The sequence below is a fragment of the Lutra lutra genome, chromosome 6 (genome assembly GCF_902655055.1).
Source record: "Lutra lutra chromosome 6, mLutLut1.2, whole genome shotgun sequence".
Classification (NCBI taxonomy): domain Eukaryota; kingdom Metazoa; phylum Chordata; class Mammalia; order Carnivora; family Mustelidae; genus Lutra; species Lutra lutra.
Window position 1 is genome coordinate 62,724,068 of NC_062283.1, and position 18,233 is coordinate 62,742,300.

At 57.2% G+C, this 18,233-nt stretch overlaps 1 protein-coding gene across 3 annotated transcripts; it reads left to right on the forward strand.

The window, feature by feature from the left end:
* Positions 1-129: 129 nt before the first annotated feature.
* On the forward strand, positions 130-15,136 carry CUL7 (cullin 7). Of its 3 annotated transcripts, none has more exons than XM_047733515.1 (26): positions 130-576; positions 1,365-1,952; positions 2,903-3,054; positions 3,197-3,697; positions 4,224-4,362; positions 4,462-4,658; positions 4,953-5,181; positions 5,669-5,906; positions 5,997-6,102; positions 7,064-7,291; positions 7,585-7,675; positions 7,780-7,951; positions 8,117-8,222; positions 8,515-8,610; positions 8,804-8,979; positions 9,305-9,438; positions 9,766-9,948; positions 10,217-10,323; positions 10,409-10,591; positions 12,258-12,418; positions 12,531-12,747; positions 12,831-13,104; positions 13,835-13,980; positions 14,128-14,254; positions 14,332-14,537; positions 14,757-15,136. In XM_047733515.1, exons 2-26 carry the CDS (start codon positions 1,373-1,375, stop codon positions 15,078-15,080), a joined length of 5,073 nt encoding a protein of 1,690 aa, XP_047589471.1. In that variant the 5' UTR covers positions 130-576; positions 1,365-1,372; the 3' UTR covers positions 15,081-15,136. The 3 variants fall into 3 exon arrangements, with proteins under 3 accessions (XP_047589471.1, XP_047589473.1, XP_047589472.1); XM_047733517.1 differs by having other exon boundaries at positions 4,953-5,163; XM_047733516.1 differs by having other exon boundaries at positions 130-377.
* Positions 15,137-18,233: the final 3,097 nt, after the last annotated feature.

Sequence of the window (18,233 nt, forward strand, 5' to 3'; positions counted from 1 at the left end):
GCCGTCCCCACCCCCTTGTTTGGAGGAGGGGGTTAGAAATGACCTCCAAGATCTAATCCAGCTCTGACTTCACGAATTGGGGAGAGCACTTCCGGTGGGAGGAGGGAAGACGAAAAGGAAGAGGAAAGGGCGGCGTGAAGGAGGAGGTGCCGCGCGTCGCCGAGGTGGCACCGGCGACTCCGCCCCGGCGCTCTCCCAGGGCCCCCAGCTTTCCGCTAGGCCCGGCGGAAACGAGCCGCAGCTCCGGGCGGGTGTCCGAGTTCCCGCAGCTGGGCGGGTGGTGCCGCTGTCTGGGCCGGGTCCCATCTCGCCCTGCCCCGCCCCGCCCGGACGGCTGCTGACCTGTGCGCGCGGGTGATGACAGTGGCCGCCCCAAGGTGCTCTGTCCCTGCGTGCCACGCCCCCTGCCCGCCCGCCTGTCCTTCAGAGGCACGCCCCCTCCCGCCTCTCCGCTTCGACCCCCTCGGGGGCCCAGGCGGGGCCCAAATCTCTGCCAGCACCGCCGCCATCGTCTTCACCGCGTCCCTAGCTCGGCGAAGGACAGGCCTCGCGCCCGGACCCCCATCGACTTCTGAGGTGGCCAGAGCCCCGCCGCGGCCCCTGCCCCTACCCTGGGTTTTCCTCCACACACTCGCCCAGCGGCCGCGCGCCCACCCGATCTCGCGTTCCCCCACCCCAGTTCCAGTGCCTTGGGATTCTCGTTCATCTGGCCTAGCCCCCTCCCCCGTACCTTGCCGCGCACCCCCGGCCCCTCGGGTCCACCTGCCTCCCGCCGCTCACCCACCGGGTCTCCCGAGACCCTGTCCTGGGTCTTGCATCGCCCCCACCGGCCTTGCCGCTCCCGCGTCTCCAGTCCTCCATCCTCTCCTCCCACCCCATCGCGCCTTGCCCTCCCCCCACCCCACTCCACCACCAATTCTCCGCATCTCTTGTGCCTGTTACACACTCCTGCGCTTCAGCCATTGGACGTGGCATCCCTTCCAGACACATTCCCCAACAACACCCACACCTCACACGCACCCCTCTGGGGCAACATGTATCAGGGCCTTGGGATCCACTTGTAACACCAAGGCTGCCCTGCCCCCGCTGTCCCCTTCCCACTGCTCCAAACCAACCCACTCCAGGCTGCAGGGTCTTGGACCCTCCTTGCAACCAAATACTGTACTCTTAGAACAAACACCCCAGTGTTCCCTGTGAGGCCTGGCCCCACCCAGCCTGTAGCAGGCAGCTCCTGGGCCCTGCTTTTACCCCAGACACCCGGACAGCTGTGACCACATTTGCTTCTCCAACTCCTGGACGACCTTGATTTTCTCAACTCCCACTCTCATTTTAGCTTGTTGTTCTCTCCTGCTTGTGTGTCTCAGGTGCCGGCATGGTGGGGGAGCTCCGCTACAGGGAATTCAGAGTGCCCCTGGGGCCCGGCTTGCACGCCTATCCAGATGAGCTGATCCGCCAGCGGGTGGGCCACGATGGGCATCCTGAGTACCAGATCCGCTGGCTCATCCTCCGGCGCGGGGATGACGGGGATGGGGGCTCTAGCCAAGTGGACTGCAAGGCCGAGCACATCTTGCTGTGGATGTCCAATGACGAGATCTACGCCAACTGCCACAAGATGCTGGGCGAGGATGGCCAGGTCATCGGGCCCTCTCAGGAGATTGCGGGGGAGGCTGGGGCCCTGGACAAGTCTGTGCTGGGGGAAATGGAAACCGATGTGAAGGCTTTGATTCAGAGGGCCCTCCGGCAGCTGGAGGAGTGTGTGGGCACCATCCCTCCTGCTCCTCTGCTTCATACTGTGCACGTACTCAGCGCCTACGCCAGTATCGAGCCTCTGACTGGGGTTTTCAAAGACCCAAGGGTCCTGGACCTGCTCATGCACATGTTGAGTAGTCCTGATTATCAGATCCGCTGGAGTGCGGGCCGGATGATCCAAGCCCTGGCCTCCCATGATGCTGGTGAGGAACAGTGTGGGGGGAAAGGAAGCTGGGTCAGCTCAGGGCCTCACAGGACACTGTGGCAGGAGCCCCTGCCTCATCAGTGTCTCGGTGATTTTGCTGAGGTGGAAGAAAGGAGGTAGGAAGGGAGGTGGGGTCCTCTCCCTAGGAAGAGGAAAGCTGGCTCGGTCAGGCGGGTGTGCAACTCTTCATCTCAGGGTCGTGAGTTCAAGCCCCATTTTGGGCATAGAGTTTACTTTAAAATAATACTAAAAGAAAGAGGAAGGGCTGAATCCTCAAAAACCTCATATTAATTGGATTTCTATGCAAAGGAAGAGTTACGATATTAGACTATTGTAAGATATATATCTATATAAAATATGTATATAGAAAAGAGGAAGTTATTGTTTTTCTTTTAAATGTTTTATTTATTTATTTATTGGACACAGAGAGAGAGATAGTGAGAGATAGAGCACAAGCAGGGGGAGTGGCAGGCAGGCAAGCAGAGGGAGAGGGAGAAACAGGCTCCCTGCTGAGCAAGGAGCCTGACCTGGGGCTCGATCCCAGAACCCAGGGATCATGACCTGAGCCGAAGGCAGACACTTAACTGACTGAGCCACCTAGGCACCCCAGTTATTGTTTTTTTTTAAAGATTTTATTTATTTATTTGACAGAGAAAGATAGCGAGAGAGGGAACACAAGCAGGGGGAGTGGGAGAGAAAAGCAGACTCCCCGCTGATCGGGAACCCCGAGGCGGGGCTCGAACCCAGGTCCTGGGATCATGACCTGAGCCGAAGGCAGATGGCTAACCAGCTGAGCACCCCCAAGTTGTTGCTTTTGAAGTAAATCAGATCAGGTCATCCCTAATGTGTGATGACAAAGGGATTGGACTGAGAGAGTAGAGGGTCTAGGAGGGATGCCTGGGAAGGGCAATGTGAGGGAGCAGTTCCTGACTGGGGTGTGGGTTTCAGGGACCCGGACCCAGATTCTTCTATCGCTGAGCCAGCAAGAGGCCATTGAGAAACACCTGGATTTTGACAGCCGCTGTGCTCTGCTGGCTCTGTTCGCACAGGCCACGCTCTCTGAACATCCCATGTCTTTTGAAGGCATTCAGCTGCCACAGGTATTCTGTGGGGAGGTACTGGGGTGGGTGCTATAAACAGGATCAAGGGACCAGGCCTTTGTACTGGTCCTTAAAGGATGGAGTGGAAAGAGGAGCTGAAGCTGGGACAAGGTGGATATAGGCCAAAGGTTTCATCCCACAGGTCCCAGGAAGGCTGCTCTTCTCCCTGGTAAAGCGCTATTTGCATGTCACTTCCCTTCTGGACCAGCTGAATGACAGCACTGCAGAACCAGGGGCCCAGAATAACTCTTCTCCTGAGGAGTTGAGTGGGGAAAGGGATCGACTGGAGCTGGAGTTCAGCATGGCCATGGGCACCTTGATCTCAGAGCTGGTGCAGGCCATGCGCTGGGACTGGGCCTCGAGCAGACAGGGGCCCTTGGCCCGGTCTTCCTGCTCCATCTTCCAGCCCCAGCTGGCGGAGGCTGGCCCGGGGCTGCCACCCACCCGGGCCCAGCCCTCCATTAGGAGGTCAAGGAGGTTCCGCCCTCGCTCTGAGTTTGCAAGTGGCAACACTTACGCCTTGTACGTGCGAGAGACACTGCAGCCCGGGATGCGAGTGCGCATGCTGGATGACTACGAGGAGGTCAGCGCTGGGGACGAGGGCGAGTTCCGCCAGAGCAACAACGGCGTGCCCCCTGTGCAGGTGAGCGAGGGTGCAAGGGGGACACTGTTGGGGATATAGCTAGGGGAGCATAACTGGGGCTTCCATGCAGGGGCTCTGGCAGGCCACCTCCGGAGAAAACCCCGTGGGGATTGGAATGGTTAAAGGGGGTCAGCAAGTGAGAGGTGGGCCATTTGGAAGGCTAAGAAAATCGGGGTTGGGGAGGCCATGAGGTCAGGAAGATTCACTCCCAGGAAGAAATGGATAGAGCGAGATTTTCCCAAAGGTCAGGGTCAGGGAGAGAGTAGCTGAGGCCAGGAGGCTCTTTGGGGTGGGGGGCATAAGGCATCTAGGATGGGTGGGAGGAGAAACAGCCTATTGCCACGAGAAGGTGGCCTTTATGTACATGTTCGTGTCCTCCATATGCCAGCGTTGTGTTGTTTGGACGTTGTTCCAAACCTGGCCAGGTGGTCAGCCAGAGAGTTGTGTGTCCTCATCATTGGGCCACCACCAGCCAGTTAAGTGAGCCGTCTCTTCCCCTTCCCTCTCTTTTCTCCCCATCCTCCAGGTGTTGTGGGAGTCGACAGGCCGCACCTACTGGGTACACTGGCACATGCTGGAAATTCTGGGCTTTGAGGAAGACATTGAGGATGTGGTTGAGGCTGAGGACTACCACAGGGCAGTGGTCGGTGGAGCCCTGGGTGTAGGTGAGCCCAGAGAGGAAGCAGGGTCAGCACTGAGCCCAGGAGTGGTAGTCTGGCTGAGTAGGCAACAACATCCCTGGGCCCTCGGACTCGTTTCCACAGCTGTGCCCTCCTGGCGGTGGAAGCCCATGACAGAGCTCTATGCAGTGCCCTACGTGCTGCCTGAGGATGAGGATGCTGAGGAGAGTGAACACCTGTCCCAGGCGGAGTGGTGGGAGCTCCTCTTCTTCATCAAGAAGCTGGACGGCCTCGACCATCAGGAGGTTCTCCAGATTCTGCAGGAGAACCTGGATGGGGAGGTAGAGTCAGCCTGGAGACACCCAGCAGTCGGAGGGCTCATGGCAGGGGCTGGGCTGATAGAGCATTTGGGAGGCTTAGGACGGGGAGCAGAGGTCCGCAGTGTCGGGGGCTGCAGCGGAGGGTATCTAGAATGTTCAGAGGCATTGGCCAGATGTGTGGGAGGAGGCAGCTGCCAGCCAGGAGAGGTTCAGGGTAGAGAAGGTGTGTGCTGAGATCCCCCACCCCTGTCAAGTACCGGCGGAGTGTCTGTGCCAGTCAGGGCTACCACAGTGAGACCTTCTCCCCAACGACAGGTTCTGGATGACGAGATCCTGGCTGAGCTGGCCGTGCCTATAGAGTTGGCCCAGGACCTGCTGTTGGCTCTGCCACAGCGACTCGATGACAGCGCTCTCAGGGACCTGCTCAACTGCCATGTCTACAGGAAATATGGGCCCGAGGCTCTGGCAGGGCAGCCAGCTTACCCAACCCTGCTGGAAGCCCAGGCTCAGCCTCAGGAATCAGCAGGTGCAGCCAGAGAGGAAGGTGGGGCGCCGGGATGACTTTGCAGCAGCTCTGCAGGCTGGCCTCTAGGTGCCTTCCTCCCAGGACAGGTGTCCTCCTGTCTGGAAGAGTTGGCACCCGAATAGAGCAGCTCCCTCCAGTGAGCGGGGGAGGATGGAAAGTCAGAACATTGAAAGAGATCTGAAGCCTCATAAACCCCCACACCGAACTTTTTCTGGTGTAGAGAAAGCCAAATTATTGCATGCTTTTAGATAGAGGGAAACGCTCTGCAATTTGCAGACAGGAGGCTCCTTTGCTATTTTAAGAGTATGAAACATAAGATTTGCCACAGAGTAGTCTTATAAATACATTTAGAGATGCCCTAAGATCCCCAAACTAATTTTTGGGGGACCCCTGCCCCCCAAAAAACCATTTTTAGGAGAAATTAGGAATTATGAATGTGTCTGTCCTTTTCTGATGCTAACCTCACCGACCACGGCCAACTCTTGTGACATCCACCTTCCTGTAGGAAAAGAACCCCCAACACAGTATCCCGACACTCCTCTGCGGCGACTGATGGAGGGCTGTGGTCCGCTTGGGAGGACCTTCCTGGACCTGGAGCACGCCCTCAGCTCAGGAGGGCCCCAGGAGACAGAGATCAAGCCTTTCCTGCTCCAGCTGCAGCGGCAGCCCCAGCCCTTCCTTACCCTGATGCGGAGCCTTGCCACCCCGGCAGCCAACAAGCCCCTGCACTTGACCGTTCTGAGGTGAGGGGGTGGGGCGGGGCATGGGACCAAGGGGTCCCTGAGGCTAGCTGCACATCTCTCTCCTCCTGCCTCCCCACCCCCACTCCCCAGAATCCTGATGCAGCTGGTGGACTTCCCCGAGGCGCCGCTGCTCCCCTGGCACGAGGCCATGGACGCCTGCATGGCCTGCCTGCGGTCACCAGACACTGACCGAGAGGTACCCTCACCCTGCTCTGGGGAGATGATGCTGGAGGGAAAGGCCACAAGGCAGCCTCTGACAGGGCAACCCCTCTGGGCAAGGCTCCAGAGGGCACAGTGGAGCCTCTGTGCTCCTGGTCTGGGATTTGTTTTAAAAATCGTTTTTTTTTTTTTTTTCCAAATAGGTAGTACATTCATACAGGTTATAAATCAAAATGGTAGAACAAGGTCTACGCTGAGAATTCTCATTTCCACCTGTTCTCACTTCCATCCAGTTTTACCAGTGCCTCTCTCCATGTCCCTTATTGGTCACCACTCATTTTAATGTATGTGTCCTTCCTGTGTGTTCTTATGCAAATATAAATAAGCCCAAGCATATAATCTTATTTGCCGTCTCCTTTCTTACACAGAAGGTTACATCTCTGTTACATGAGAAGCCTCAGTGGCTCCTGCTTGGCTAGGCCTGTCAGGGGATGGGGATGAAGGAGGCAGAGGGGACCTCACATCTCAAGGTCCCCCGCCACAGAGAGGTCCTGGGCTTGGAAGGCTTGGCAGTGGGTGTCTGCAGTGCACACCTTTGGCGGTTACCCAGATTTTCATTTCGGAGCTGGACTCACTGAGCGTCCCTCCCTGCCCCCTCCCTACCATCAGGTATGGTGCTTAGGGCCTGAGCATCTCAAAATGCAGCCCCACACCTGGTTTTGGGACAGGGCCTAAAAAGGAACCACCTGGGAAGCTCTCTGCACCTGTTGCCAACGTCCACAGTCGTCAAGCACCCCAGGATGGAGAGCACCTCTTAGCTTTTTCCATGTCTGTTTGCCTTGGGTTCTCCAGCTCCACCCAGCCCTTGTGTCTCCCTGCTTTCTGCTGTTTACTGCAATAGCTCCAGCACCTACGTACCACAGTGGGTGCACAGGAAATACTCCTGAAGATGCCCCGGGCCTCGTGCCCTTTAGTCTCCAGCCCTGTCCCCACCGCAGGTGCTCCAAGAGCTGATGTTCTTCCTGCACCGCCTGGCCTCCGTGAGCAGGGACTATGCCGTGGTACTGAATCAGCTGGGAGCCCGAGATGCCATCTCCAAGGCCCTGGAAAAGCACCTAGGAAAACTGGAGCTGGCTCAGGAGCTGCGGGACATGGTGTTCAAGTGTGAGAAGCATGCCCACCTCTACCGGAAACTCACCACCAACATCCTGGGAGGCTGTATCCAGGTCAGGAGGGAGGGCAGGCAGAGGCTTGTGGGTTCACCACTGGGTGAGAACATGAACCCTGAGCAGTGGCAGGGGAGGAGGCAATGTTCCTGCAGCTGGGAAGGGCGGGCAAGGCCAGTGAACCCAAGGGCATTTGTTCTCTGCAACCCCTCCCCGGCCTGGTCCTGCTCTACCAGGGTTCTGGAGGAAGTCCCATTGCTGCCAGGTCTTTCCTCCACACACGTTTGCGAGTGCTCTCCACATGTGCTCCTCTCCCCTCCCCGCACCCCTTCTTTCTGCTCTTCCGGCTGCAGATGGTGCTGGGCCAGATCGAAGACCACAGACGGACCCACCGACCCATCAATATCCCGTTCTTTGACGTGTTTCTCAGATACCTGTGCCAGGGTCTGTGCCTGTCCCCAGCTTCCACCACCCCCTGCCACGCCTGTGTCTATTTTCCCTCCATGCCTACCAGGCTGTGACGGCCACCCCTGCCCCCCCGCCCCCAGGCTCCAGTGTGGAGGTGAAGGAGGACAAGTGCTGGGAGAAGGTAGAGGTGTCCTCCAACCCTCACCGGGCCAGCAAGCTGACGGACCGCAACCCCAAGACCTACTGGGAGTCCAACGGCAGTGCGGGCTCCCACTACATCACCTTGCACATGCACCGGGGCGTTCTTGTCCGGTAACTCGCCCCACAACATACGTGCTTTGTGGTGACTGCCTTGTGTTTGTCTTGGGGGATGCACCACCGCCCCCTCGAGCCCAAACAACCACAGAGGCCCCTTGGCTGTGTCTATGCGGCCATGCCTTGTTCCACTTCTGATAGTTTCCTCGTCCCTGCTCCCAGGCAGCTGACTCTGCTGGTGGCTGGTGAAGACTCGAGCTACATGCCAGCGAGGGTGGTGGTGTTTGGGGGCGACGGCCCCAACTCTCTTAACACAGAACTCAACTCGGTAGGGACCATCATGCCAGCAGATCACCCTTCGCAGGGTCCACCCTCCTGCCCAGACTCATGAACTCCTAAGCTCTTCCCTGTCCGGAGCCCCAGAGAAAGTAGAGTCCTTTCTCCCTGTGCCGTTATGATGGCATCAGGCCCCGAGCTGTGAGGGCGGAGTTGGGACCCCTTGGTCAGGACGCCACACCTGCTGGGCTGAAGGGAGGAAGAGGGCGCAGGAGCAGGCGTGGGTGCTGTCAGCACTGCCATCCACACGCAGGGAGCTGACAGCCCACCGCACCCCACGCCAGGTCAACGTGATGCCGTCCGCCAGCCGGGTGGTCCTCCTGGAGAACCTGAACCGCTTCTGGCCTGTCATCCAGATCCGAATAAAGCGCTGCCAGCAGGTGGGGCGAGGGAGGGGCCCAGGCTGGGGTCTGCAGCTCTGGCACTCCGGGTCCTGTAGCTGTTCAGATCTTGAGCCAGAGCTCCCACTCCTGGCCAGGGCAGCTCCAGGAGGAAGGCACGAAGGTGTGCCTGACCCCAGCGCACTCCAAGAGGGATGTGGGTCGGCTGAAGACAGGCCTGTGTCCCTTGCAGGGCGGCATCGACACGCGCATCCGGGGCGTAGAGGTCCTGGGCCCCAAGCCCACCTTCTGGCCGGTGTTCCGGGAGCAGCTGTGCCGTCACACACGCCTCTTCTATATGGTTCGGGCACAGGCCTGGAGTCAGGACATAGCAGAGGACCGCAGGAGCCTCTTGCACCTGAGTTCTAGGTGTGTGCTAGCGTGTGTGTGTGTGGCTGAGTGTGCGTGAAAGGTAAGAGCAGTACCCTGGGTAGGGCTCTTTGGAGGGCTAACATGCTTGGGGAGGCGTCTGGAGGGTTCTCCAGTTTTGGGAAGGAAAGAAACGATGAAGAGAAGAGATTTTTCTGGTGGGCTGGGGGTGGGGTGTGCCAGTTAACACAGGGGAGCTTTGAAGTACTGGGTAGAGATTGGGTCTGGTTGCTAGGGGCTAGCCGGGCAGTCCTCGGCCACGTGGATGCTGGGGTAATTTATGCCTCAAGCCCCTGACACCTGCCTCCCTCATCCCCACCCTCAGACTCAATGGGGCTCTGCGGCAGGAGCAGAATTTTGCTGATCGCTTCCTCCCTGATAACGAGGCCGCCCAAGCACTGGGCAAGACCTGCTGGGAGGCCCTGGTCAGCCCCCTGGTGCAGAACATCACCTCCCCCGGTAACCACCCCGACCCCTGGCCCCACTAACCAGCCCCTTCTTGCTCTGCCCTAGAGCCACCTGCCTTATCTTCTTGGCCCTTTTGGTACCTGTGTTGGTTTGGTACCCCAGTGCCCCTTTTCTACCAGCCCAGGGCCCATCTCCTTTCCCATGTCTCCCAGGTGTCAGCTGACACCATAAAGATGGGGGGCCTTGCTACCTGCCCCCGTCCTCACCACCCAGTACCTTCTGTCCAATCCCTCCTTCTTGGTGCTTCTGTCCAGCCCAGCCTCTCCCTTTGCCCTGGAGAGACGGCCTACCTTGGCTTGTTTTTACCCCTACCTCCAGACGAGGATGGCATCAGCCCCCTGGGCTGGCTGCTGGACCAGTACCTGGAGTGTCGGGAGGCTGCGCACAACCCCCAGAGCCGTGCGGCTGCTTTCTCCTCGAGGGTGCGCCGCCTCACCCACCTGCTGGTGCACGTTGAGCCCTGTGAGGCGCCGCCTCCAGCCGTGGCTGCTCCCCGCCCCAGTGAGTACCTGGGATTCAGGTGGGAGCTCAGTGAAAAGCGTTTCTTTGTGCCCTCATGCACTCGCACCCTAGAGCCTTCTGTCCCTCCTCCCACTTTCCCTCCCTGCCGCACTCAGACTGTTCATCTTCCCAGTTTTCGTCACCCCCAGCCAGGAGCATCATGGGGAGGGGGCAGCATGTCAGGAAAGGCCCCAGGGCTCACCCTGGTCTGGGGACCCCTGAGCTGAGGGGCTGTCCCTGTCTCCTGCCCTTTCCCCTGTCTCCACAGAGGGCAGAAACCAAAGCCATGACTGGAGCTCCCTGGCCACCCGGGGGCTCCCCAGCAGCATCGTGAGAAACCTGACCCGCTGCTGGGGGGCGGTGGTGGAGGAGCAGGTATAGGGAGGGGAGTTGGGGCGGAGGGCTGGACCAGAGGCTGGCCTGCCCAGCCATCCCCTCACCCAGGGCCGCTTCCCTGCAGGTGAACAACTTCCTGACTTCGCACTGGCGGGATGACGACTTCGTGCCGCGCTACTGCGAACACTTTCACAACCTGCAGAAGTCGAGCTCCGAGCTGTTCGGGCCCAGGGCGGCCTTCCTGCTGGCCCTGCACAACGGCTGTGCCGGTGGCTTACTGAAGCTCCCGTTCCTCAAAGCCGCCCACGTGAGCCTCTTGTCCTCTCCTCCTCCCCAGGCCCCTCCCTGCAAATGTCCCTGTCCCCCCTCCTCACAGTGGCCTCCATTGTTCCTCCTGTTCAGCCAGGAGCGGGGCTTATACAGAGCCCTGTGTTTGAAAATTCAAACACAAAAGAAACACATGGTGACCTGCATCGTGCAGTCCTAATATTATTACCTTGATAGCTTTTTGTTTCTGTTCACGTGCATTGTTTAACAGTTTACTCACAAGTAGCTAAAATGCTTTATCCTGTTGTCTTGCCCATTATACAAAGATATTTTTAAGATTTTATTTATTTGAGAAAGAGAGAGCATGCTCGTGTAAGTTGGGGGAAGGGGAGCCGGAGAGGGAGAAGCAGACTCCCCACAGAGCAAGGAGCCTGATGCAGGGCTCCATTCCAAGACCCTGAGATCATGACCTGAGCTGAAGGCAGATGCTCAGTGACTGAGCTACCCAGGCGCCCCTGATTGATTTATTTTAGAGAGACAGAATGAGAGAGCAACAGCGAGAGCAAGAGTGAGAGAGAGAAAGAGAACAGGGGGAGAGGGAGAGAGTCTTAAGCCGGCCTGGGACGCCATCTCCTGACCCTGAGATCATGACCTGAGCTGAAACCAAGTGTCAAACACTCAACTGAGCCACCCAAATGCCTGCCCCCGCTCTGTTAGATTTTTTTAAAGATTTTATTTATTTATTTGTCAGAGAGAGAGAGCGCACAAGTAGGGAGAACAGCAGGCAGAGGGAGAGGCAGGCTCTCCACTAAGCAGGGAGCCCAACGTGGGTTTCCATACTAGGACCCTGGGATCATGACCTGAGCCAAAGGCAGACACGTAACCAACTGAGCCACCCAGGCGCCCTTGACCATTATATTAAAAGCCTTTTTCAGTGTTGCGCCTTGTCCTTATTTTTAATTTTTTTATAAATTCCATCTAAGGGATGTACTAGAATTTCCTCCGCCCTTCCCGCATTCTATAAATATGTAATAAATGCTTCAGCTGTGTCTGGTGCTGTGGTAAGAGCTGAAGATAGACAAAGTCCCTCTTCTCAGTTTTTAAGGCATAGGTTGGGCAGGTGATGAAGTCAGCTGGGCTGATCGCTGCAGGGCAGGGGGCTGAACAGTAGCTGCTAGAGCTGCTTCCAGCCCTTCTGTCTGATCAGTGACAATGCAGTGTGACCATCCCTGTGTGTGTAAGTCATTTCCTCACGTTAAATTATTGGGGTTAGTCTAATTTTTAGACACATTCCATGTGGGAAAAAAAAACAAAACACCTCCTTGTTATCAATTTGCACAGCTGGTGACAATTTTATAAAAGAGTTTTGTAGGGGCACCTGGGTGGCTCAGAGGGTTAAGCCTTTGTCTTAGCCTCTGGTCATGGTCTCAGGATCCTGGGATCGAGCCCCACATCGGGCTCTCTGCTCAACAGGGAGCGTACTTCCTTCTCTCTCTGCCTGCCTCTCTGCCTTCTTGTGATCTCTCTCTGTCAAATAAACAAATGAAGTCTTTTTAAAAAATTTAAAAAAGAGTTTTGTAAAAGCGTTACCTACCTTAGGAAGCAGCTCAACCACTCCTGTCCACTTCTCAGACCTTCCCCTGTGCCCCTGCTTGCCTCCTCCGGCTGCCGGTCCATGGTTTCCCTGCACCCTTCTCCCTGCTCAGGTGAGTGAGCAGTTCGCCCGGCACATCGACCAGCGGATCCAGGGCAGCCGGATTGGCGGAGCCCGCGGGATGGAGATGCTGGCGCAGCTGCAGCGCTGCCTGGAGACGGTCCTTATTTTCTCTGGCCTGGAGATAGCCACCACCTTCGAGCATTACTACCAGTGAGCGTGGAGCGGGGCGGGGGGAGCGGATGGTGGGGGTGTCGGGCGGCGGGAGTCCCAGAGCAGGCCGTGGGGCCACCCTGAGGCTCGGCCCGCTCTGCGTGTACTACAGGCACTACATGGCCGACCGTCTCCTGAGCGTGGGCTCGAGCTGGCTGGAGGGGGCCGTGCTGGAGCAGATCGGTCCCTGCTTCCCCAACCGCCTCCCCCAGCAGATGCTGCGCAGCCTGAGCACGTCCGAGGAGTTGCAACGTCAGTTCCACGTCTACCAGCTCCAGCGGCTCGATCAGCAGCTCCTGAAGCTGGACGACACCGAAAAGAAGATGCAGGTAGGCGCCAGCCCAGGGAGGGAAGCGGGGAACCAAGCAGAGGAGGCCTGGCAGCTGTCGGGAACCCCGCATTTCTCCTTCAGGGAGGCCAGGAGGCCAGCGACAAGGAGCACAAAGGAGAGAAGGCAGAGGAAGCAGAGGGAGCTGGGGTTGCAGCGGCCATGGGGGAGGAGGACGAGGAAGAAGAGGAAGATGAGGATCTCTACTATGAGGGGGCAATGCCAGAAGTGTCTGTGCTGGTCCTGTCACCTCGCTGCTGGCCCATTGCCTCCATTCGTCACACGCTCAACCCCAGAACTTGCCTGCCCTCCTACCTCAGGGGCACCGTGAACCAGTACTCCAACTTCTACAGCAAGAGTGAGGAGCCAGGAGGAGGATGGGATTCGGGAAAGGAGTCTGGGGTGGGGGTGGGCCCCGGGACAGGAGCCTCAGTGGAGTGGATTTGAGAACAAAAGGCAGGAGCTCAGGTTTGGAGTGAGGGGTGGGGCTGTCAAGCACCAGGTCCCCAGGCTTTCGCCTTTTCTGTTCTTAAAACAAACACAGGACTTTCTTTAGAGAGTGGGAGGTGGGGAGGATGGGGCAGGGGCACCTGAGGCCACCAGAAATGACAGGGGTCTGGCTCCTGGTCAGTCATCATTGCCTGAGTTCCCTCCTGGAGTCTGGTCCTGGGCTGGGCAGCAACACAGAAAGGGGAAGAGACTCAGACCGCACCCTTGGGCAGGGAGGGGGTTCCCAGACTAAGCAGGGAGACCTCATTCCCTCTCTCATGGATATTCCAGTTTGATGAGAGCCCTAGGCCTTCCTCACTTCATGGCTTTGCCTCCCTAAAAAAAAAAAAAAAATGGGGAACTTCTGGAAGGCACTGATCAAAGCCCCTGGTACAAAGCAAGGCACAGGGTGGGCTCCCAGATACATGAGGCTTACTCGAGGCAGGCACTGCAGAGGCTGAGCTCCGGAAGTTCAGACCAGGAAGCATAGTATCCATAAACACTGGGACATATGCTCAGCAGATGTTAGCAGAGGCAAGGCTCAACCAGAAGTCCCCCCTCACCAGCCCTGACTCCCTCCTCTCCCTGCTCTGTCTCAGGTCAGAGCTACCCGGCCCTGGAACAGGGCCCGCAGAGGCGGCTGCAGTGGACGTGGCTGGGCCGGGCTGAGCTGCAGTTTGGGGACCAGACCCTGCATGTGTCCACCGTGCAGATGTGGCTGCTGTTGTATCTCAATGACCTGAAGGTGGCCCGCCCCAGCTATGCATCCTGGCTCGCTGCACCTTGTCCCTCACCCCTCTTCCCTAAACCTCGACTCCCTGTTCTCCCTCCTTCTCCCTTCTCTGCTCCACCGTTCAGGGAAGCCCTGAATATTTCCTTCATCTTCTCTAAGGCTGTCTCCGTGGAGAGTCTGCTGGCGCTCTCTGGGCTCTCTCCAGACATGCTCGATCAGGCGATTGGGCCTCTTACCTCTTCGAGAGGCCCCCTGGACCTTGAAGAGCAAAAGGATGTCCCAGGAGGTATGTACTTGGGGCAGAGGGGCCTCTGCTCTCAGCCTCTGCATGGGCCTCCTGCTGATGACTGGCACTCATTTCAGGGGTGCTCAAGATTCGGGATGCCAGCGAGGAGCCCAGGCCAAGGAGGGGCAATGTGTGGCTCATCCCACCTCAGATGTACCTGAAAGCTGAGGATGAAGAGGGTCGGAATCTGGAGAAGAGACGGAACCTTCTGAACTGCCTCATTGTCCGAATCCTCAAGGCGCACGGGGACGAGGGGCTGCACATTGACCAACTTGTCTGTCGGGTAGGCGGGGGTGGGCTGTGGGTGAGGGAGGTTTGGGTGGGGTGCAGCCCGTAGGAGGCTTGTCAACACTTGAAGCATCTGGTTCACCGTGGAGCCTGTAGGTATCTGGCGGGGGAGGCTGGGGCTCACTGGCCTGCAGCCTGTGCCTGGAGTGGGGGCTCTAGGTGGAGTCAGCTGGGCATCTCCCACCTGCTGTGTTCCCTTGCCTCTCCTTCCCAGGTCCTGGACGCCTGGCAGAAGGGCCCGTGCCCTCCCAGAGGTTTGGTCAGCAGCCTCAGTAAGGGGTCTGCCTGTGGCAGTACTGATGTCCTCTCCTGCGTCCTCCACCTCCTGGGCAAGGGCACCGTGAGGCGCCATGATGACCGGCCCCACACACTGTCCTATGCGGTCCCTGTGACGGTGATGGAGCCTCACACTGAGTCCCTGAACCCAGGCTCTTCTGGCCCCAACCCGCCCCTCACCTTCCACACCCTGCAGATCCGCTCTCGGGGCGTGCCCTATGCCTCCTGCAGTGGCACCCACAGCTTCTCTACCTTCCGGTAGCCCTGGAGATGGGACCAGGGCTTTCCATGGAAATAAAATGCGGGAGTTTGATTACATGGCCTGTGTGGTGACTGCTAAGGATCTGACAGGGGCAGTGGAGACTCTCCTGGCTGAAGAGGGAGAGGAGCCCTCTGGCTCTGAGGTCGTGTCATCCCACGCCAGGCGTCACTGCTAGGGTGAAGAAGGCAGCCTGGGGAGAGCGGTAGAGGGGGTGGGGTAACTTGGTGTCCCCCTCCTGGGAGGGGAAGTGGACAGGGATGACCCCCAGCCCTTCTCAGAGTTTGTGCTCTGAAGTGCTTTCATCTGGCAGGCTGGAGACCCAAGGCTCGTGACTTACGCAGATTGTTAAGCAGGGCTCCATTGTTTTCATTTGTGGAATGGACCAGAATCCCTCTGGGTTCTGACGAGCACCAGGTATGGGAACATTTGACATGCCGTGAATTCCTCTTTCAGCCACCATACCCAGCGGTGAGGGTAATGCACAGTAAGATAAAGGACCCTTGGGCCACTGCGGGCACCCAGGAGCCTGAAGGTATGTTCCATCTGAAAGCTTTAGGATCTGGGTTGGAAGGAGACCTAGAAGGAACTACAGCTCCCTTAAGCCCCTCCTTGCTGCCCCCTCTTCTGGTCATGCAGAGCTGCACTTGCCAAAGCCAGACCCCCACTAGCACCAGAGGTGGGCCACTGTCCCAGTGGCTTCCTGTGTGCTGCTGATGGACTCCTCTGGCCCTGCCCATATGGAGGCAGGGCAGGGTGGGTGAGGGGACCCGGTGCCAGGGGAGGAGCACTGCATCTTGGCAGGGCCCATTACAGGAGTCAGGAAGGAGTGACCCAGGCATCCCGAATCCCAAGATTCTTGTAGCCAAGAGATGACGAGGAGAAGGCTACAGAGGAAAAGGGCAGGGGAGGAGAGAGGGAGCCATGAGGTAAGAGAGGGCCCCGAGGCCAGACAGAGGGAACTGGGTGCCACCCAAGACTGAGATTTGGAATAGAATATGTAAGGGAGAAAGGCCAGGGCTTGGGAGAGTCATGATGCCCAGGGCAAGACAACAAAACAGAGGGCAAACAGGGTAGCCACAGAGGGCCCATGCTTGCTTTCCTTTGCAGTTTGGTGGCCCCTGGTGCTGAGGGTGGTTCTCAGAGCAGAACCATCTTGTCTGCCCATGTTAGTCCATGACACTGAAGACTGGCAGCAGGCCAGGGCAGCCCTGGGCCCCAGGGCACATGGGGCTTGTTACAGCTGTCACTTGGGTGCCTCTTCCAACCTTTGTGCCAGACATCATGGCCTAGCTCTTTTATTGGCCCAGGCCATGTCCTTCTTCTTGAGCTAGCTCTCAGACGCCAGAACTTTTTGCCCTTTTCTGGGTTCTCATGCTCTTTCTGAGCCATCCTTCTCCATCAGAAACCCAGAGAGGCTCCAGGCTCCAGTAACCAGATCAAAATGCACCACATCCAGGGGACAGGACGGGACTTTCTCCCGCATCGGCCACATGGGCCAAGCTGTAGGCTCAGCCCTTCATTCATCCCATTCAGCCTCCCTGGCCCTCAGGCTTACAGAGTGCCTGTTTATCTGCAATGGTCTCTTACAAATTTGTATGGGAAGCCTTAGGCCCAACAGCCTGCATGTTTCTGCCTGCAATCCAGCTCATGTGCTGCCCACTGTCTTCAGCACACACCTCCACTGTGGCCTGATTTGTCGAAACCCAGTCCCCCGGGGTGAACGGTCCTGACTGCCCCCCCACCAGCACCAGTGAAGATGAGCCTCCTCCCCTGCCCTTAGGACTTGCCATCCATACAGGGCACAGGCTTCCTGTCCAACACAGAAGTTTGCTCCCCTGCCCGCCTTGTAAGACCCTCCTCAGAGCCTCAGTTCCTTATACCCCAGACAGCTGGCTGTACATGAGCAATATTGATCCCACTCACACAAGATGTTTCAAAATAGGCAAATCTAGAGACAAAGTGGTTTAGTGGCTGCCTAGAGCTGGGGAGATTGGGAAGAAATGGGGAGGGGCGCCTGGGTGGCTCAGTTGTTAAGCATTTGCCTTCGGCTCAGGTCATGGTCCCACGGTCCTGGGATCGAGACCCCTGCAGCGGTGGGGAAGCCTGCTTCTCCCTCTTCTTCTCCCCCTCCTTGTGTTCCCTCTCTTGCTGTCTCTCTCCATCAAATAAATATCTTTAAAAAAGAAAAAAATGGGGGGTACCTGCTAGAAGGTATTGGGGTTTCTTCTCAGGGTGTCAAAAATGTTACAAAATTGTGATGGTTGCACAACTCTGTGAATAAACTAAAAGCCACTGAGTTATACAATTTAAATGGGTAAACTCAATTATGTCTCAATATGTTGCCAACAAAAATAAAAAAACAAGCAGCTCAACTAACCAGAAGCTGAAGCTCCAAGCTCTGATGTCTCCTGTGGGTCCCTGATGAAAGGGAAAAGCAGCATCTGAAGGTCTGGCTACCGGGGCGGCAATCCAGCCCTGGCTGGACATGCAGTGTGGTTTGACCACTGTTCATCGGAAGCCCCTTCTCATGCTTGGGAACTCCACACAAATCACGAGACAGAGCCCACTTCCCACCACATAGAAGACCAGATACTTGGCTTTCCCAGCTATCTCCTTATAGTCCTATAACCAAGGCTTAGCTAATCAAATGCCTCTGCCAGGAATTTCTCAATCAACAGCAAAGCAGGAAGGAAAGCGAACTACCTCTGGTGGCAGCTGGGACAGCTTCAGCACACTCTGGTTCCCAGGTATGATTTAAGGTGCTCTTAACGGCTCAGACTTATCTGCCAACCACCGTTCCTCTTGTTTTCTAACTTGTGTTTCTATGACCCCAAGAGTTCAATAGTCTGCTTTTATCAGCCAGAATCTGCTCTTTGGCTCTAACGGAGGATTGGCACATGTGACATCAGGGACCCTGTAGCACTGGATCCCTCTGGGCAAGGCAAACTATCCTGGTAGCTTCGCTCCTCAGCTTACAGTCACCGGGAGACAAACACCGTATGCTCATCTCACATTTCAGTCATCAGTTACATCTTTTCCCCCATTCGAGAAGCCTCAAACCTTAAATGTCCTAGCTTCTAATTCCCTCTTCTTTTCCTGATGGCTGCTTTTTAGATGTCTTTCAAACATCCTTTAATTTCTTATGATTTATCA

What these genes read in the sequence shown, in the direction of transcription:
- CUL7 (XM_047733515.1), top strand. Translation starts at nt 1,373, where the DNA reads ATGGTGGGGGAGCTCCGCTACAGGGAATTCAGAGTGCCCCTGGGGCCC. An exon ending in GAATAAAGCGCTGCCAGCAG is followed by an intron (nt 8,611 to 8,803) that starts GTGGGGCGAGGG and finishes TGTCCCTTGCAG; the next exon opens with GGCGGCATCGACACGCGCAT. An exon ending in GCAAAAGGATGTCCCAGGAG is followed by an intron (nt 14,255 to 14,331) that starts GTATGTACTTGG and finishes CACTCATTTCAG; the next exon opens with GGGTGCTCAAGATTCGGGAT.